Here is a 22,864-nt window from a genome sequence, read left to right as displayed (position 1 = left end):
GTTTTTTGTCACCACCCCAGAGATCTAGAACAATCTGTCTAGTTGCTTGAAGATGAAAGTCACTTGTTAAAACATCTAGCTCGTTCTCAATGCAAAGAATTTTTTTTTTATTAAACAGACCACAAACCAAGCAATTTTCAGGTCTGTGTACAAATCCTTGAAGAACAAACGGTTCAAATTAGGAAAACATTGCAAAGAGAGAGACTAGAAATTGACTCAACAGAACGAGTGACGTTGTCAATGGCAGGATTCATTTTAATTTATTTCCAGACATTGTGAAAATCACTTGGAATCATACATGATGCATTTCTCTCTTTTGTGGCACTTTCCATTAAGATATAGTCATCTATAATATATAAGAAACTATATAAGTAACTTTTGTACATACAAAAGTCATGATAACGTTATACATTAGGGACAAACATTACTTTCAGCTACAGTAAAGATACAAAGGTTTGTAATATAAATTAATGGCCATTACAAAAGAGACACCTAGCAGGTTACAAAAACCCATCACTTCTATAAATACAATGAAAAACACTGTGCTACAAGAAATGCAATACAGTTTTTGGGGCGGCAGCCTTATAGACATGGCACAATATAAAGTTATTATACATATATATATATAGATACACTGAGAAAGAGATCTAGATATCATACATACATCAACAATGGCTTTCAAAGTGTGTATTGAATTCTAGAATGGTACGCACATGACGTACTACAATGCAAAACGGTGAAGAGGGTAAGACTGTCGGCTTAGATCTGTTAGACAGAGACAGACAGTTGCTGACAGTTGTAAAGTATTAGGCGTCAGACAGAAAGTTGTCAGAAGCAGCTGCTGCTGGATATTGATTGATAGTGTTTTGATTGTGACTGCTGAAATACAGTATCACACGAAGTCACAGGTCTTAAGACAAGCAGCCCAGGGCAGACAAATACAAACACACAGAACCCAAACAGAAAGCGATTTAACAGATGGCTAGGCTACATTGAACCACAATATCCTTGGGTATAGATCGACCATGTAAAAAGGATTTCCTGCTCATTAAATTACTTTATATCGGGATGACGGATCTGTAAAAGTAAATGACTCGCGAGTAAAAACTTTGTGCTGCTCAGAAATTACAATGTATTAAAAGATCGACAGTTCACAGTTGAAAATAATCAAGAACAAAAACCCAGCAATTATGTACGGCCACCGCATAAAGCATTTATTCCTAACCACATTGATTAACATCAAAGCAACCCGCAGGTTACAGGTAGTATAACCTAGAACCCTAGAGCTTAATGTTTATAATTCAAACACCAGGGCTGCTGAGGACGGTGGGTCAGAGTTTAAACACCCCTTTGTCTATCTCACTAATCACGCATCTAATGTTAACCTCTGACATGCGCATTTTTTATTTTTTATTATGATAAATGCTTATTTGTACAACATTTTTTGAATAGTTTTTTATAATTAGCAGTGTTTGGAGAATACAGTTGTGTAGCATCTATACAATAATTAATACTGCTCCTTATTTTGCTACTATAAATCATTTAATGAACAGGAAAAGAAAAAAAAAATGGTTTACACCAAAAGGCAAACAGTATTATTAAAAAAATGTCCTAACCCTAAAAGCCTATGGTCCTTATTTACAGCTGTAAAATAAAGTGAAAAAACAGGTTGTGTTTAAAAAAATATATATTAAAAATAATAACCTTTACCGCATTAATTTGCTATGTTTCTCCAAATAAAAATAAAAAAAACCTTCAAAAAGGTGAAAAAAATCGAATGTGAATTTTTGTGTGTGAATTTGGAACATGTAAAGAAAATAGAAAATTCAAGATATGTATTTAAACAATATATAAAAACCCAAAAATGATATGATTAACTCACTAGTGGAAAAGAAACTCCAGTCAGTAGTATTTACTTAAATTAAGGGTGTCATGCTGTATTACCCCTTTTTGCTCTTTATAAATCCTACTTTTTCTTTGTATAAAACAACTTAAGAGACGCTGTGCTGAAACAACTCCAAAAAGCACCTTTATAAGTTATCTGTAATTACCAAAATGCGTATTTAGTGTAGGTAGCAAAGAGGTGGCCTTTGTTCATCTGGCACTCAGAAGGCTATGTCATTGTGGAAGACTTGGTTGTAATTAAAATCATTGTAAGTAACATGCTTTAGGAGGTTAATCATCATGTAGGCATTGGAGAACGATTGGGCCTGATTTACACAACAAGAGCCTTGTTGTCTCATCTAAGAATTCAAACAAACCAGATAATGATGTCCAGCGTGTCAGATGCCACTAAGCCAGGCACCAGACCTTTGTTTAACCTACAAGGTGCGATGAAGAGACATGAAATAGGCAACAGCAGCCGGGAAAACGCCATAGCTGCTGAAAGTAAACACGTGAGCTTATTTACATGTTGGATAAAAATGAGATATGACTGCAAGACAAAGCATTTGTAATGTTGCAAAATATAATGGCATTCCATACTTCAGAGATTCCAAGGTAGACCTTGTGTCATCTAACAAATCACTACCAGAACTACAATTTAGTTCCTGTTGAGTGTGTCAGTTGGAATAGAAGCAGCTGCCATCAGAAGGACCATACTCGTCGGCTTCCCTGCGAACGAGTTTTCAGATTTGAATGGGCTCGACTTCTGTCTCGTCTAAAAGATTTATGAGCATTGAGAAGCTGTCCTTTACTGCCTCAATGTTCTCCAGTGACGTGGGTTGTAGAATCCAGCGCTTCCCTCGTGCAAGTGGTTCAAGTTCAAAATACTTTTTGATCTAGAGCAAAGGAAAAGCAAAAACATGGGAATTACAATCGCAACTTACGAGTAACCCCCCCCCAAATACTCCACTCCCATCCCCTATACTTCAGTGGACTGAACTTGAATAATATTGAAGGTAAGATGGATTCAAAGAGATCTACAGCAATTTAGTATTTAGTTGTCTTTCAGTAATTTTCTTTCATAAGTAGACCATAAATTAGATTTTGCCATGAAAAACAATCAAAGATACAAAAGGTAATGTGGTATATTTGCACAAGATTTTACTATAGGAGGAATATTTTAATGTGGCTTTAATCATTTAGTGGTAAGAAATACATCACAAGAATACAATTATGAATATGTATGACCCATACTCATTTAGACGCAAGCAGAGGGTTTTGTCATCTACAATGGAACTGTCAATGTTCCAGCTTTTAGCACCAAACTACAAACCTGATTAAATACAAACGCCTATATAAATGTTTTTTGTTTGTAAATCATTTAAACTGTTTTGGGACTCCATGCCTTATATTTCCCATCTTGGAAATGGATCTTGGTGGTAGAATATGGTAGGTTCAGCAAGTTCTCTCCCTTCTCCTCACCTACCATTTCAAGGGCGGTCTGAGCCAAGCTACAACATTTGCCAATTTGACAAAGGATTTAAGTTAATGAGAGGAATAATCATGCAGATCCAAGAAAAGGAAAAAAAAAAATAAACTTCCCGAAATACCACTGGATTTTCAATTTGTTTTATAATTGGCCCTACAAGCCTATTTTATTGTTTTATTATTACAATTAAATTCTATGTAAGTTAATACAACAATTGCTAACATACCAGCAAATAGCTGTTGCCCGAACAAAGTTTAGCTTGTGCATTCTTTTGTCTACCAGTATTTTCTTAAGGAATATTAGCTTTCTACACTCCTACCAAAATAGCCACAAAAATGCAGAAAAGAAAAGAAAAACACTCTTACATTTAAATATGCAATATATTTCACTGGCTGAGACATGTTTAAAGAAAATAAGGAGACGTTTGTTTAGAGAGAGTAAATTAATTAAAAAATAACGTAAAAATATGATCATAAGCAGAGCCAATACAAGAACTATTCTAGCTCTTTCGGGAAAAACTTCTAGATGCACACAAACAATAGATATAGGCAGACCGATACATATATATATATAGTGTATAATTTAAGGTTTTTTCCAGGTAGTGCTCGTTCCTTCCAAATGTTTGAAACAAAAATGTGTTATTTTGTATTATTAATAGTTACAAGTATGCAAGTCTCCAAAGACTGCAAAATCTACTCTAAACCTTTTTAGAGCGTTATTGAAGTGGGAGAGCACATATTATTCCGAAACACTGCTTCTAGATTAATAATATCGCTAAATACATACTTGCCTACATATTATCTTCATCATGTCTTGTAAATGTCACATTAAAGCCACAAAATGAAACACTGGGAGGGAATGAAAACGTTTTATATAAATACCCCTCCCCCCGCCAATAGGGATGTTTATTTAATAAATGAAAATACCAAATGTATTACCACAACACACAAAATCGATTTTACATGATATATAAACCTATATTTAAAGAATGCAGCTTTTTTTCCCCCCAGACAGGTCAATTCCAGACGTCTGTAGATTAAATTTTACGTTAGAATACTACATCGCCTTCTATTTCAGTTCAATACGCTGCAAATCCGCTAAAGTGACAGCTATACAATCATGCAAGCAAAACAAATTTAAGACCAGGCACTTCACGATTAATTTCACTGGTGTTAAGCTGACAAATATGGCTGGATAAACTTCTTTTAGAGCATGTCTGACGCTCCGCCGTCTGCTGGTAACCAGAGACTAAATGGCTTTTACCACCAGCTATGAAAAGAACAATTTTAAGCCATAATTTATAAACATTTATAAAAAAAATTTTTTACTCATTAATGTGCAGGGAGAAACCGGTGCAGAACATAATGCACATATTTTTAGATGCCAGTGTAGACAATACAACGTTAGGGAACAGTAAAGACCTATATGGGAGGAAAAAAAGGAGGTGAAGATTTAGTTTGACATCCTATTCCCAAATTGCAATACACCCTGCCTGTTTCACAGGCTCTCATGCATGTAATGCAGGCAGCACACAAGTAAATGAAGTAAAAGGAAAAAAATATCATAATGTATAAAAACACAAGAAAAGCGGGGTCATCAACCGTACCAAATGAACATCGGGGGGGGTCAGAAAGTCAGTCCATGTCAGATCATTCCACCCCTCCGCTTCATATATTAACAACAAACTTTTCTCTGGTTATTAGAGGTTCTTCGCAGACCCAAGTATTTTGTGTCCATTTTTGATCATTGTCCTTTTTTGTATGGGGTAAAGGCGATCAGATTGTATTTGTGCTACACGGTATTCATATCTGCCAAATGTCCTGAATTTGCTGGGACGCCCTAGGCAAATGTAACATTCAGTTTTGTTTGCAATACCCCCCTTTCTTACCTACTTTAGAATGGAATCAAGTGACCTGTAATTAGTTGTCTTGATTTAATTGTATGGCTTTGCTTCCACTCCACAGAGACATTTAACACTCTTTATGAAATACAATAATCTACACTACTGTAAATGAGCTATTTCACCACCAATGTGGTTGGGGTTACTAAGGGTTTTGTCCAATAAACTCAAAATACAGATATATTCACATATACTTAAAAACAAAAAAAAAACTGCTAACATTTAAAATATATAAAAAAACGTAAAAGCAAAATACAAAACATAACAGGTCTGCTTTGTTTAAATCCAGTGCAACGTTTATATTATATATATTATATTAATATAATTAATAATTGAAGTAAACGGAAGATAAATTAGGTTCTCAAGTGCCACTGACACAAAAGGATTTTATATAAAATACACACTGCAATGCTCACTGATGAATAATATAGATAGATAGATAGGATTTATACAGCTGGAGGCTTTTCTATGAAGTCAGAGCATTTTCACGATATGTCCCATTAAATATACACAAGGCTGAACAGTTAAGGGTCACTAAGAGTTAGCAATCACCGCCACTGCACCTCGTGCTGAGTATCTACTAAGTGTCTGATTCCAACCCTCAGTAGTTTTGTTTTATATTCCTATTGACCTGCCTAGTACCAAGTACTGGACACCAAGGCGGTCACATTCTCATTTATTAAACAGACTAACGGCAACAAAACCCAGTGGTGTGGGGGGGAGATCACTTAAAGCTATCAACACATTTCTCTTCAAAGGCGAAGAAAGGGAAATACAACGACTCATATGAAAACAGACTACAGACACTTGTTTTCAACTGGCTCTGAAATGCCACTTCAGCTTCAGAAAAGCTTCCGGGCCCAAGAGAAAAGGGATTTGGGGGTGGGAGGGGGGAGCCGGGAGGAAGACGAAGAAGAGATTTGAAATACAAGATTCTTCCTTGGGGAAGAATTACACAATTTACCATGACACTTTGGGTGGTATTCAAGAAAAGCATTTGAAACATGAGAACTTGTCATGCATTTCTTGACAAATACTTTGCAAGGGAAAGTTTAAAGGCAAAAAACAAGGTAAAAAAGGAAGGATTTATTAAATTCATTTTCTTTTTCTAGGAATTTGTATCGCCTAGTAAGAAATGTTCTATGATGAAAATGTGATATTGATTCTCGCCTTTCAAGAATACTGCTGATTTATTACACAGCTCCGTAAAACAGTTTTTGCAACTTTGTATTTTAATTGAAAATTAGAGCAAAACAAGCATCTGCCTTAAAAGTTGTCTTTTTGTTTATTTTTAACAAAAGTCACGGGGAGGGGGGAGTGTACATATGTTGAAATATCCAGTCCAGATTATAATAATCGTTTTTTCCTCCTTAACTTTGCGGTTCTTTCATACATACGCTGGTGTAAAATGAAGAATGAATGCAATGCTTCGTTGCACAACTGATTGTGTGCAAAATGTGTGCCCCGACACCAAATGTAGACCTTTCCCAGATTCTGCGTCCATGAAACGCGCATCGTATATGAGTTGGAAACTAGCTAAACTTCGCCCACCAAGCAGGTGATCTACATAATCCATTTTTTCCCCTAAAAATTTATCCATGTGCCCTCCTGCCCTACCCAACTCTTCATAAGTCTCCCCCTAATCTTTTATTTTATACACCATCAAGCTAACTTCGTATGGCGCCATGTAAAGCTGGCAATCTCCGTATGTCCTCTGATGTCACCCGCATACTTTGCTACGACTTTGTGTTTCCTTTACAGGATCCTGTTTAGTAGAGGTGCGAGTGATAGCTGAAGCTCCCAGAGTACTTAGGTCTGGGGTGACAAAGGTGTGGAGGGATCATACATGTAAATATTTTTTTTAAAAAAGCTGGTTAAAACTCTACCTCCCTCATTTGGACATAACCCCTACAAAGTTTCCTATAGATTTTAGAAGTACAGTTAGTTAAAGTGTGCTCCATTAGCACTCCATGTTTACTTTACTTTAAAAAATTCTTAGCGGTAACCCAAAATAACCCATTTTCTAGGTATGGACCTTTCACTTGAAAACCCCAACTTAAAAATGGTATGTTTTGGTGTACATGTTTTTGTGACGGTTTATATACATTTTATATAAAAATCAACAAGAATAATTTAAATCATAAACCAGCTAGCATAACGTAAAGTACTGATGACAACTGGATAAACGAGCCCCTCCTTACACTTTGTGAAGCCCTCCACTGGCTCCTTATTACCTCAAGAATTGCATTCAAAATCCTTACATACAAAACACGCCTGATGATACCGGGGAGTCCATACATTTCTGCCTATGCAAAACGCTCCCCTTACCGACCCTTACACTCATGCCGTGAGCCAAGGCTCTCCTCCCTTATCACCTTTTCCTATACCCTTCGACCTCACCTAGACGCTGGGATTTAAACCATCAACTCAATATTCAAGAATAACCTCAAACCCAAATTCAGAGAAGTCATTAATCCAAGTCACATTCACCTATGGTACTCTGTCTCCTCCTTCCCTATACCTTCTGGTTTTCTACACTCCATCCCCTCTACATTGTAAGCTTGCAAGCAGGACCTTCGTTACCTAATGTACTGGCTCGTCTTAGTTCGTCAGTTCGCGTTTTGCCAGACCCCTTGAACGTATTTACTTTTAGAAGCGCTTTGTGAATTGCTGGTTCTATATAAATAAAAGATAATAATGATGACACTTTAAAACAATGTATTCATCTATATTTTGGCGTTTCTATAGATTTCGGATGCCAATAACTTTTATGCTAATGGGCGTTTAACACAATGACTAACGAGATAACCGTTAAAACCATTCAAAATCATCAAGAGCAAAAGTTTTCAACTCTAGTAACAGACAGAATTATTCTGTCTGAAACACAAGCTTGTAAAAGTATCGGTTACTTGTAAAATGGTCTGCTACACACGAGAAAAATGTTGTTAAGTGCCTTGTTTACAGACTAGATGCATTCACCATGAAATTGATTCTTTTAAAGCATATTTTCAAACCTGATACAAACTGAAATGTGTCTGCTGCAATTGAGGAATGAAAAAATGGAGGTTATAAAGAATCGGTCTAAGGTAAATGCATGGATCATTTTGAGGTCTCTTGGATTAAGAACCACAAATTCAAATTTCGGATATTATCAAAATTTATATTATCTACAGGAGGAGGAATAAATCAATATGTTCTAAATTTACTTCTCTTCTTGGAAGCCGACAATAAATCCAGCCAGACCGACTGTGAGACAATGTCTAAAAAGACAGAGATTGAAAGAAACCCCCCAGGAATTCTAGCTACACCAAAACACATTAACTTCACTGCAAAATATATTGAGCATGGAGTTCTGTGTCCTAAAGTTTCATTTAAAAAAAAAAAAAAAAAAGAAAATTCTATTTTAATATTGTTTATTATTCATTTTCAAGATGTAGGAAAATTAAAAGTTGACCCTGCACATTGGGACCATAACATTACTATGGAGAACTTTTCAAGCCCCAGAGTGATTATACATAACCCCCACTTAAACAGTGTAAATTACAAATCCATGCGTCCCACAATCATCTTGTTAATGTAGTAAAACGCAGGCACGGAACATCAGCTGAACTATCTATTGAGTCTACACTTGCATTGAGCACAAAAACATGATTAAAACCGTGCCACAGGGCTCAGTAATTTTTTTATTTATATTAAGAAACACTTATTTCTGACATATAAATGCATTAAAAAGTGTTTTTTTTCCCAAAAACGGCTGTTGTAGTTGCCACCTAGTAATCACTAAGGCACTCATATCTTTGCTACAAGCAAAAAGGACTTTGTCGCGAGAATGTCAGCATAACTGAGAAGTAATTTGTTTCTATATAATGATCACAAATGGAGGAAAAACATGTTATTTTAAGGTAGACCGGTAACTGATGTATCGTACGTCACACAATAATCACGTTCTTAAAATTCAGAAAAACACAACAAACATTCTTAAACATGAGAGAAAAAATTCTAATCGATATGGACATTCTGATTTTATAATAGGATGTATATTTTATCACGATAGTTGTGATTAAAATAAAACTCAGTCACATATGTAGTTAACTAACTTTTCATCCTGCATCAGGCCACACAATTTAGAGATGAAAAAAAAGTGCCAGTGTACCAAAATGCAAAAAAGCAATAAAGTGAAGCAGGGAGGAAAACAAAAGACTGAAAAAACCCCAAAATAACACGTGTGTGAATCAATATAATGTAATACCTCCCTCAAGACTGCAGCTTCCAAAAACACTCTTCCTTATAGTGTAGAGACAACCAAATAGCACAAGATGGAGCGCATGTACATGAGGGAGAAAACAAAAATACAACACAATAGTGCAATATGTATGTTCAAAAATATAAAATATAAAAATAAGTACCACTCACAAGTGGACTGCAAATGTGTGCTCGTCAAAAATTCCTATTTTCAGGTCTTTAGTGCTGCAGAAAAATAGAAGTGGACAAATGGTGCAATATCTTCAGTGATCGGATGTAAGTAAAACGAATTTACACTTACAATTGCGGTGGCACCACTCAAATAGAATAGTGCATATGCATATAAATCAAACTCCACCGGAACAAAAGACAACTGATCTCAGACTTTTTTTTTTGTTTTTATTCTTGATCGTGTATGTGGCCACTGAGATCACACTGAGCTATTTAAAAGAATAAGTCTGGCGAAGAATAAATGTCTGGTACCTAACAACCACACCAAATGAATGTGTTCTTACTAAGGGCAAATACAGGAACTTTGGTGTAAAGAGCTTGTCCTGATGTTTGTGTGATAAAGATACAGTATAAGCCAAAAACATACCCAGGGCTCAGCTCTGCTGGAGAAGACGAGCACAAGAAGTGCCTTTAGGAGGTCTGCTATAATTGAGTGCTATTGTAAATCTGCCCCCAGGATTAGTCAGGAAATGTCTTTCATGATTAAAACCAAGGCTAAGCATGACATTGTAATGACATTTAACCAAGTTTCTCACCATTCCACCTTGGGACTACATTAAGAGCGTCTGGTAGTCAAAGCTGACTTTCACATAATTTCATTATGCCACAGACACTTCACATATTCAGGGCTTTAAATCAGTGCATTAAAAGATACAAAGGAGGTGGGGGATTTAATGATGGAAATGGAACTTTTGTGTGCGTATGTTTTATTACAAATATTATATTTAAGTATGCATATTAGTTCAAATTGATTATTACTAAGCAGAATGTGTACACCTCACCCTATCCATCTAACATAGTTTATGAAGGAAGTGGTAAGTATTCTGGAACTGTATGAATGACACATTAAACTATATATGGGAGAGAAGGAGATCCTGTGTCTGTAGGTATTTGTGAAGAAACAACGGCGCCCTTGGTTGAAGGTTTTACCTCTTATGAGGTCAGAATAGAAAAAAAATATAAAATTGCACAAACTTTTGAGACTTCAAAGACTTCTTCAGATGACTTGCATTTAACGTTAAGTCTATTTTTTCTATGGAAAATATATAGGTTAAGATATTAACTTCAACTAGATATATACCTACGTGCACACACACAACAAAACTATATATATATATATATATATATATATATATATATATATATATATATACACATATATATATACATATATACACACCTTCAAAAGTTTGAGGTCACTATACATTATATATACACATACATATATATACACACATACGTACAGTGCTGTGAAAAAGTATTTGCTCCCTTCTTGATTTCTTTCATTTTAGACAAAGGTAACCAGCGTAAATACAAAATGCAGTTTTTCAATGAGAATTTCATGTGAAAAAAGTAATTGCTCCCTTAGTTACTCAACCTATATACCAAATTTAATTCATAATTGGTTTCAGGTTTACCAGACACAACCAGCCCCATTTAATCTTAACATCAACTAAATAGAATCAGTGTTGCAAATTGAAGTAGGCCAAAACGTCTCAAAAAGCAGCACCTGATGTCATGATCTCAACAGATGAGAAAGCAGACATCTATCAGTATGGAAAAGGTTATAAAGACATTTCTAAGGTTCTGGGACCCCAGCAAACGACAGTGAGCCATTATCTAAAAATGGAAAAAACTTGGAACACTGGTGAGCCTTCCAATGAGTGGCCGGCTGACCAAAATCCCTTTAGAGAGGGCATCAGGAGGTCATAAAAGAACCCAGACTAACATGTAAAGAACTGCAGACCTCACTTGTTTCAGGTCACAATTCCACAATAAGAAAGACTGTGCAAAAATGGCATCCATGGGAGAGTTGCGAGAAACCAATGTGGACCAAAAATAACACAAAGGCTCGTCTCACATTTGCCAAAAAAACATCTTGATGACGCCCAAGAATGTTGGCATAATATTCTGTTGGACTGATAAATCAGAACTTTTTGGAAGACATGGGTCCCATTATATCTGGAGTAAAACCAACACACCATTCCACAATAAGAACATACCAACAGTCAAACACGGTGGTGGTAGTGTGATGGTCTGGAGCTGCTTTAGGAACTGGGTGACTTGCAAGTCCTGACTTGAAGCTGATTGAGATGCTGCATCATGACCTTAAAAAGGCAGTTCATGCTCAAAAACCCTCCAATGTGGCTGAATTAAAACAATTCTTACAAGAATGGGACAAAAGTCCTTCACAATGATGTAAAAAAACTCATTGAAAGTTATCAACTAGTTATTAGGTTCAGGGGGCAATTTTTTCACATGAGTGATAAAGGTTTTGATTAACTCTTTACAGTCAATAAATGATATGATCAAAAGCTGCATTCTGTGACATACTCACGTTGTCTCTCTTATATTTAAATTAGTTGGATTATCTGTAACATTTAAATGTGACAAAACGTCACCAAAAGAGGCAAATACTTTCACACCTATACACACACACACACACATTATTTATATATATATATATATTTTATTTTATTTTTTTAACATATACACACATGCTTTTGAAATTTAAAAGGGTTTCTTTTAAGACCTGCTAGACCTGCTATAATGCAAATAACGGCATCATAATGGAAATATCAAGGTTCCCTAACTAGAAATAAGAAATATTTACGTTTTCTAAAACTTTACCTACACATTTCCTCATGATCATAAAAAAAAAAAAAAAAAAAAAAAAAAGTGCTACAGATGAAGCCAAGTGTCGAGTATCTGGTGTCATAAAACACAGCCCTCACCTTTTACACAATTCTCACTCTCGGATTAGGGCCCGGATTTATCAGGCGAGGAGGAAAGAAATCACCTCAAGGTTATCAGGCAGTCAGAAAACTGTTACTTCCGAAATTAATCAAGAGACATTCCAGAGCTATCATATTCCACTGGCCCTATTATACTGCCAAGCAGATTCTTACACGTTCATAAACTGAGGTTTTAATAAATTGTTCTCCAACCAATTAAGTTGCTGCAAAAACAACAGGTAAATATGCAATGGAGTCTTGGTTCCTAAGCTTTCTTTAACCCAGGGAACTGCATACGAAAGTCATGACCAATTTTGCCTACAGTTTCTTATTTAACTGAGGACACATTTCAGACCACTGACTTTAATCATTTACTTAGCAGTCCTAATATTTCATGAGTTGAATTGACTTCAATAGGTGCCATTGGCTGGTTGGTGACCATTTCATTGATTTTATCTTCGAATGCTTTCTTCTCGAATAGACTTGTAATATTGATTTTTCGGAAACTATCAACGATGTTGAGGAGGCACAGAGGTGGGAGGAGAACATTTAGCTCTATTTCAGTTTGTCATCAAATTGGCCCCTAGTACTTTGTCCTTTCAACAAAATGCTGTGTGATGCAAACGGCGTGTTGACGTTCCAGATGGCAGCCCACACCCAACAACTCAATGTAAACAAGTCTATTAAAAGGAAGAGAATGAGAGAAAGCGTCAATCATTATTCATGCTCATTTGTCCACTTGTCTCTTTTCAAGCTTTTCTTGTCAAAATGATGAGTAATGCAGACGTTAATGATGTCATGAGGGAGGTCTTAAGGCCATATAAGATCATCAATGGACATCACTCGAGGACCAAATCCAGCTATCTACACTAGTCTGTGACAATTAAAAAAAATATAATATGTGAATCAAAAACAAACTGGTTTATAATGTGTATCGGTAATATATTTTTTCTTCCTGTCATATTGAGACACCCCCCTCCCACTGCCCCGGTCTATTGGATGCAAAGCAAACACTGAATAAAGAGACAACAACCATGGGTTTGCTAAGAGAGATTACTGATATTTATAAGGCCCTTAAATATTACAGGCACTATATTTGGATAATTTCTGAAAAAAACACTACCATACGACAGTTACCGACCCCAGAATGTGATAACTGCTAAGATCAAACAAGGACGCCTATGGAAAGGTTTTCCTAGGAACAGTGTTTCTTGTAAATATACTGTGGCAGAAACAGATGATTAATAATAGTTGTTGGCGACTATAAAAATATAGTCAAACTATTTCAAATGTGCTTTAAAAACGAAAAAAAAAACCAAAAAACTAAATGGGCATACCTATAAAAACAAAGAAGCAGGTGGTAACTAGCATTGAAGATGTGTTTCTCCCAAAAAGCACATTATCTGGAAATAATGAGAATAATAAATGCAGTGTTTAACATAGTATAGCCATAGAAGTCACAGCAAGAACCATTCGGCCCGTCTAGTCTGCTCACTTTTTTCTATTTTAAAGATGCAGACCTTCATCAGTCCTTGACCCGGTCACGTGACTCTCCCATGAATTTCGTTACAGTATTAGTAGTGATAATTGAATGCCAAGGTGACATCACATGATGGGAAGCGATGACCTTCTCTGGTCCTGCAGTGAGTAAAGGCTCCCTCCGAGCTAGTAAGTGTAAGGTTTCCGAGGGGCCCAGCACAGGCTGTCCTGGACCCTTCATCACACCAGGGAGATCGCTGCTAAACACAATTGATGGATACAATTCTCAAAGTGCTGAGAATCATAAACGCAGCATTGTTTCTATGACTTCTGGAAATCTGCCAAAAACAACAGTGTCATATCTGCAGATTTGCCAGCACTTGTCTGCAGAGTATTTTATGATCACAAATGCAAATTAAATGTTTATTCAATATTTCAACTTTGGCTCAACAGTAAAGAGGATGTAGATCAAGCTCTGTGGAGATTTACTACACCCTGGTTAAAGAGAGGCAATACTCCTGGCACCTGGAGTCCTAAAATACTTACGAGGACAGTCAATCCCTTAAAAAACCTTTATAATATAAGTCGCATCTAGAAGTCTGCATAGTCCTTCAATACAAAACATGATGCCTAAAGCTCTTCTGATTGCTAACATTTGTACACTAACTTGTGAACAAGTTCAGGAAGCCAGACGAAGGGCAGAATCCTGTGCCTCAAGAAGCAGCATTTCAGTGGACCTTGGGCTATAGAAAATTAACCAAAAACCAACCACCGTAGCCACCATCAAATGCAATATTTGCTAAATTAAGTACAAAAATAAATTTCTGTAATTTTTTTATATATATATATATATATACTGTAACCTAATGTAGTGTATATTGTATACTCTCTTATTAACATATCTTATGAAAAACAAACTAAAGGGACCTATTTAAACACATATCAATTTGAAACGAAAACTTCTTCTGAAGGAAGACACTTCGGCCTGTCATTAATTGCAGCATGTGACCTTATGAGTTAACTTTGTTTTTACTTTTAGAATTTGATCTGATCCTTTTCAGTATCCCTTCACCAACATGACCTTGAGTAGGGTAACTTAGTGTATAATTAGCAGGCTATGCTCCAAGGCGGTCAGACTAAAGAAGTAGACAATTTACAAAGTGAAAAAAGAATATATAGATATATAGATATATATATATATATATATATATATATATAGATATATATATATAGATATATATATATATATATATATATATATATACTGCTAATGGCCCACTGACCTTATGGTCCCCTTGGAGGGGAAGACTTATACAAATGTGACATTACATTTTTCATAGAAAAAGCAGCGATTTTGACATATCATGATTTGAGCACAAACTGCAAAATTAAAACATTTGAAGTTGATTAAACCACTTGAGCTCAAGCGAGGACACAATGGTCTGCAAGGCTTGGCGTTTGACACTCTTTCTAGCAGCGTCAAGGATGTTCTGAACAAAATGCTGCTTTCTCCCCTATGGGGGGGGGTATGTTTCTCAGAGAACCTGGTAGCTCCTAAAAGGACACCTTAAATCGAAAGGTATTATTTACATGAAAAATATATCAATAGATTAATTTTAAAATTGACTCTTACATTTTTATATACCTGTGAACCCGTAAAAACCTGTAAAAAAAATGCACTGTACTAAATATGTTGTTCTGTGACCATTTTTTGCAGCCTCCAGAGTTCATACTGGAAAATGTGGTCATAGCTGACAGGCAAAGGAAATAAAAACGAGTCATATCCTTCCATATAGTTTCAATGTAATTACGTTTGTATAATAAAAAAAGGAAAAAAAAAGACAGGGTTGCATTTATTTTACAGAAATAATTTCTTACTGAAACTAACCTTGCAATCTAATAATGATAAGACTTAAACCGCATGAGTCACAAAACATTCACTGATGCACACATTGCAGAAATAGTTTTCCTAGTACGCTACGTATATTACTACTGAATCAGTAACAGAGGCTTAGTCACCGAGCATGAATGAGATTGGCAAATATTAAATCACATCCTATCATATCTTGTTTGCAGAGTATCCATTCATTCAAATATCTGAAACCAAGCCGAGATATTTCCAAAAGTCTTACTAAGCCGTAACGAACCACGTCTGTAACATTTAAGATATACTTTGATTCTCTTGTCTAGCAATTAGCAGGTGCTGCAACAAGGAAAGTAAAAACAAGCGTCAAGTGAAGCGCACCGGCTCCCAGAAGTCCTTCGGATTTCTGCTACATTTTACATTTGTCGTCATTGGCCAAATAGTACCTTTGACCTTTTTGGATAAAATAAAAAATAAATAAAAAGTTTAATGAAACAACCTGAGGTATTACAGCGTCTTCTGTCATGTAAAATATAATATTTTCTTATAAGCTGCAGATGTGAGTCACCAAAACTGCCATTGCATGCATTGAAGAGAGAGATACTGCCCATAGAATGCACCGTGATGTCACCCATATGTGTTTATTTCCTCTTTTCGTGAATGTCACACTAACAATTTCATTAATGGATAACTGAGTATCTCTCACGATTTTATTTGTTACCGTTTCTGCCTTTCACTTCATACAAACATTTAAATAAATATGAAAGGCATGACATACAGGGTTATAAATGGAATAAAATTTAATATTGTAAAGCTTTATGATCCAAGGAGAAATCCAATTGCCTTTTGGAGTCAAGAATACATTTTTCCCCCTGATGGCAGAATTCTAAGTAGCTTAATTAGGGTTTTTTTTGCCTCCTTTTGGATCAAGAGTAGGAAAGTTAGGTAGAAGGGTCGAACCTGATGGACTTGGGTCTTTTTTCAACTTTTTTTCCCCTATGTAACTATGTTTGCATTCTACAACATGCGCAAGAACTCTATGATTGTGCTTCCTTCTTACGGGGGCTATTGGTGCATTATGTATATTTAGCAGTTCACCAAAAAAATTCCATGTCCTTTGCCACAATCGTGTATGTCCTAATCATATAACACAAGGTTCCCATTAATAATAATAATAATAAACAGTCTGGAAGGGGTTCCAATCTCAAAGCCGTGTTCTTTTGCACTGAATATCTTGTATTAGTCGTGTACCCAAAGGCCTTGCTAATTTCACCCTGAAATATCTGCACATTTGGGAGTATTAAACATTTCAAAAGTTGAGACAAGGGTGGATTATGCTTTCTAAAGATCAGCAACAGATGCGCACATTAGAGGTATAAAACAAGACATTCTATGATGGAGAAGAAAGAATAAGCACTTGCAGAATATGAAGCAGAACTCTTGGGAGAGGGATTTGACAATAATATATGACAGCTGGGTGCACCAAGTAAATGTTTCCACGTGTGAAAATAATTGTCATATCTAGTCTCAATTAAGCCATTGTGTTTATAATCTACAGACTGATACAGGAACACAAGTGTATCAATATCCGCAGTGCATTCCAAAAAGGCCAGCTGTTAAAAGTACTGTTTAATAAGCAAAATAAAGTCCAAGGAACAGGCAAACAGACCAGACTGCCAACAAGATACAGGATCACAAGGGCTGGTTGATGGCATGTCAAGCAGAACTCACTTTGGGCAAAACAACATGGTTCTTACTCAACCGATATTTTGTATGATGATAAATAATAACGATAAGTAACCTGATGACAGCGCGTGACACATGATTTTCAAAATGCATGCAGGGATTTACAGAGGTCACTGTAAAGAACGATTCCACAGAAATGGAATAATTTCAAGTGACTTATCCAAGTGTGATGAACGCGCGAAGGTGGGGTGTTGTAGTAATGACAGCTGTACTTGTTCTACCCTACTTATCCCTGAGCTACACAACTCTACAACAGGCTTGAGCAGTTGAGATAAGGCTACAAGACATCGATTCTTCCAAGACATGCATTTGGGGGATTGGATACTAAGGATCACATCTATTATCTGTGCCATTTGCAGTCGCTAAAAATAAAGTAACAGAATAAATATAATTGAAAGGCTAAAGTTCCAGTAAATAAATAAATGGCTGTCATTCTCCCACTTACAATGCTGTTGACACACAACGCTGCTCTTAAATCCTCCAAGGGACCACAGACCATAGTGTGAATACTACATTGCTATGGGGTACAACTTATTTTGTAAATCTTTTTTTATTTTTTTATTTTTTTTGCATTCGAGGGTCTCTACTTTTAGTAGCAAACATGTAAAATTAATTTAATGAAATGGGCACAAAGAACCCATAAGTAAAAAAAAAAGTCTATAAAAATACATAGCCTAATGTAAATTAATGAAATATTAAATATTAATTAGATGTGATTACATAAAAATAGGCATTCTATATATTTTGACACGCAGTGACTCGGGATACATGTCCGACTTTATATTACACAACTATATTCCTATCTCAAGCACACACAAAAAATAGCTTCATATTTATATACGGGATATTTTTCATGTTCAGTAGTGGAATGCAAACAGAACATTGTATTAACAAGGGGTGATTTCCTAGAACAAAATGTGGTACGTCACATGATTCGTAATCATCACTCGGTTCTTGATGACCCATGATAAATACATTTTGCTGCAAGCCAATGATCACAGTGATTCAATACTTCAAAAACCACCACTGTAAGGGAGTCCTTAAATAAACAATTTTCAACTTTGTGACATTTTGTGATATTAACCATCCGGCATACAAGGGTTTACAATTTAATTTTTACATGGAACAAGAGGAACAATGAGGAAGTTTTAGAATTAAAAAAAAAAACCAGCTCTGAAGGTATCTGTAAATTAAATGACTGAATTGATCCAAGGCTAGACATAACCACGACACCATGATACCTTTATTAGTATTTATACATACACATATATATATACTTTGTCTCCTTCTCCAGCATCTGTCTTTCATAACCCAGTAAAATGGTGACCTCTAGTTGTTTTGGCTCAATGCCTGGTATTTTGCAAAATTTCTTGTATCCCTCTTTCAATATGGGGAAAAAAGAACTTAACAATTCCAATATACTCTACCTCCAAGTTTGTAAAACTGCAAACGCACACATAGGTCTTAGATAGGATATTCAATTACACACAATATGGCAATTAAGTTCTGAGTTCTAAAGACTTCTTGACCTATTTCTTTTAGAGTATAAGCTCTGCAGGACAAGGACCTGTTCCATGCTGTTAGTTATTTAATGTCACCCTCACCTTTTAAAAACAGCCATTTTATTGTACATAGTGATGCTTTTATTATGTTTTACTAAAGAAAAGTAATACATACAAAGTATAAGTTTGAAGAATTCCAGAACTAGACACATAGTTAGAAGCCAAACTCGTGACATCTCTAGACGCCATGGCCAGTGACCCCTCTGCCTTGGCATGCACTTATTAAAGATATGGTGACGTAGAAAACAAATCAGACTTTATGGGCCAATGGAATTATAAGGTGTGCACGTGGTTAAAGTGATACCATGGGTTTTTATTGCTTGTCCCAATCTCATTAAAGTGATAACACTGGTGATGATGACCTTGGGGGTATCCAAGGTGCTAACACAGTACACATGCTTTACTTTACATTATTATCCTGTCTGCTAGGATTGCAGAACAAAACTCCCAGCAAGGATGTGTTTTCATGGTTGTATCAACATTCCATCTAAAGTAAGTCTGATTAAGGCTTACATTATTTTAACATGTATTGATGCTACAGAATCCAACCTGCAGTCAAGCAAATCTCAACAAACAAGGCGACACGGTATAGACGTATAGTCCAGTTTAAGTGTGACAAATTCACACATTGTCTTATGTGCAGATAGTTCATAGGCATATGTTAGGCACTGTTACAAGTGCGGCAATTTACAAGCTTACAGCCGGTAGAACATAGCAGAAGGAACCCAGAGAGTTATCTCAAATAAAGCCAAAGTCCATGGAGTACTCTGGATGTTCACCTAATCATGTGTCCATTCACTGCATTTAAGGGTATTATGTCTAGTCTAGCTACTTTAGACATATTATTGTTTAACAGACCATTAAGCATTGAACCCTTCACAGTTGCACTTCATAAGAGGAAAACATTCTAAGGTCAGGATTAAACTTGCCGAGAAGATCACGATTTCTTTAATTACAAATGTCAACCCTTCTCATGGGAAATGTGTCTAGAATAGGCATGGTGTATGGTATCAGGAATTTATCACGTTAAAAAGTAATACTATGCAAACCTGTCCATCAAAATGCTAGCACATTTTCTACCTATACATCTTTTTATTTGTCTTAAATTCTATAGATGCCAGATACAGAAGAGGAGTTTCATTATTAGAAGGCATCAGAAAAAAGGAAAATCCATCAAAGATTTGCCTAACTGCACTGATACAAAGGCAAAGAAAATAAAAATTCTGTAAGTGGGAAAAAAATCATTTTTTTGCATTTTTTAAAGTTATGATATGTATCAAGTTATACTTTTTCTTGACAATTTATTTTTAAAAGCCTCCATAATACTCAGGGTCACCACACTTTCATAGGTGGTCCATTCCAAAGCTTTACAGCCCTCACTGTTAAGAACTTTCGTCTCTCTGTTTAAGATGGAACCATTGCTCCGCGTGGGTTATTGTGAGTTTCAAAGGTCAAACCTTTAAAATGTGTTTAATTGAAAATACAAATAATCCATGTAAATGTAATAATCATTGCATCTGCGTTCAAATTTGTGCCTTAAAATTTGGGAGGAAAAACTTTTTTTTTTCTTGTTTTGTCTACTGCCACTTTAAGCAGATTGTACAGGCACAATGTAACAGCATGGGGATAAGCACTTACTTTCAATGATCCAATAAGTATTATAACAAAGACTGTTTATGTACACAAACGTGACACTTCTGGAAAGGATAATTGTAAAACATATAATCCGGTTAATGATTCTGAAACACTTCACAGATGATTTATAACAAGCCTTTGCTCCACACTGCAATGAAATGATTCAGAATTGCACAGATTTAATTGTCTTGCACTTGGAGATCATTTGTGCCTGTCGATTAGACTGCAAAACACTACAACAATAACAAAATACAACAAATAATAAAAAGAAAAAGAAAACAGCATAGCAAATTTGGCTTGGCTTATGAATTAGCGCATTGAAGCAATCAAAGTCAAGTTACTGAAGCCCAGAACAGCACTGTGAGAAGAAAACTAGGCAGGTTTTAAACAAAAGTATCCAAACAGCTGGAAAAGTTGTTGATTCTCCTAGGGAAATTCATAATGTATTTGACTTATGTTTGTGTGAAGCTGTGGAGTTTCCTAAGGGAGTTGAGATGTAGAAAGACTGCCAGGAACTTTATCTGGAAAATGATACAGGTTTACCAATTGTCCCAATATAACACGGCATAATAAATTTCATGAAATAAGTTACCAGTGTGCAGAAATATCTTTGTAACCATAGTTTTCATGTGCACAACAAAAATAATTTTTTACAAAAATGAATTGTTTTCATATTTTAAGGCAACAGATGCAGGTTATTAAACAGCACTGTGTCTTTTTTTGAGATAGGAAGGCATGAAAAAAATGGAAAAACAGGATTTTATCATGTTTTTTTTTCATGAAAGACTTCTTTATATAAAGTCTCAAATCATTGCAAGTTCTCTCACCTGAGGACAAGCAAATCCTGGAGTAGAATGCATGCACCGAGAACGCAATTCTCAAATAGGAGCAAAATGCATTCCTGTCTCTAAGGGGCGCTGCGGGGAAAAGTTTTGTTTGGTTTGTTTGTAGCCGAGCTCCATCTTGTTGGTATACAGTACTTAATTGTTTGTCCTTTTAGGCCTTTATTGGCAGGTAAGAGGTTAAATGCGTCTGAAAAATTAGGCTATCCTTATAACCTTTAAATGATTCCTATTAACGTTCTCCCCAAATCACCGTGTAATGTTCTCATGTATAGTTGAAACGTTCTTAACACAGACCGACCTTTTTCCATTTGTAACAAAAACTAGAGTTTTAAAAACAAAATTTAGTTTGGTTTGCAATTTGTAAAACTACTGCCCTTTATATTTTTTAAAAATGTCCATTCTTTCCAGTGGAAAAAAAAAAACAAAAAAAAAACAGGGAAAAGGTTTTTTTTTTTCTAGAAATGTTACATGTCTGAGGTGTTTTCATATTCTAAAGGCCTGAGTGGTTTTTTTTTTTATGTATTATTTATAAAGTGTTAATGGGTTTACTTAGCGCTTTACACTTTTCAGTAAAATAAAAGAAAGGAATATGGACAATCATATAATGTACAGAAGGTTACAGAAATATTGATCGGGGTACAAAAATGTATGCATTCATTCGAAAAGTACCCCATACAGCTTACAGTCTAAGCAGTTTTACCATTTGGTTGTTGACTTCCCTTCTCCATGCTTCGTGTACCCACACAAATATTTTTTACAGAAGAAAAAAGGGCCTTTCTTTGAAATCGTATTAATACATAAAACCTAATATTTATTAATACGATTTCGTAAAAAACATACCACTGCTAAAATTACGCTTATTTATGTTCAGTTCTTAAATAATACTACCACCTTGTTAGAGGCATCTACAAACAAACGACATTTCCAAATTCTCCAAGTATTCATTTAATTTACAGATAAACATAAAACAAAAGATAGTCCGGTGTGAATGAGTTTGAGTGATTTTAGTCGAGGGTGGGCCTCAGAGATAACAGGTTAGATTTTCTTGCCATGGTTTTTAGCAAAGTAAAGTTCTTTGAAACAAAAAAGAGGCGAAAAGAGAAGAAAACCATCTTATGAGGAAATAAAGTGAGAAATAGCTTAATCAAGGGCACTTATCAAGCACGTTAACATTCACCAACTAGTTAAACTGCACATGTTCCACTCACAGGTGATAACACCATCTAAGTAACCCTTAGGGCTACTTTAAACA

At 35.6% G+C, this 22,864-nt stretch overlaps 1 protein-coding gene across 2 annotated transcripts in view; it reads right to left on the bottom strand.

Annotated features, from left to right (window-relative positions):
* Positions 1-1,774: 1,774 nt before the first annotated feature.
* The window catches only part of ARL15 (ADP ribosylation factor like GTPase 15), a 115,290-nt gene continuing 94,200 nt past the window's right edge, over positions 1,775-22,864 (bottom strand). For both annotated transcript variants that reach the window (XM_053448061.1, XM_053448062.1), the window contains one exon: positions 1,775-2,780. In XM_053448061.1, coding sequence (XP_053304036.1) covers positions 2,628-2,780 — 153 coding nt within the window. In that variant the 3' untranslated portion in view covers positions 1,775-2,627. The remainder of the gene's footprint in view (positions 2,781-22,864) is intronic.

The sequence above is a fragment of the Spea bombifrons genome, chromosome 1 (assembly GCF_027358695.1).
Source record: "Spea bombifrons isolate aSpeBom1 chromosome 1, aSpeBom1.2.pri, whole genome shotgun sequence".
In the NCBI taxonomy this organism is placed as follows: Eukaryota; Metazoa; Chordata; class Amphibia; order Anura; family Pelobatidae; genus Spea; species Spea bombifrons.
This window is presented reverse-complemented; position numbering and strand designations above follow the sequence as displayed.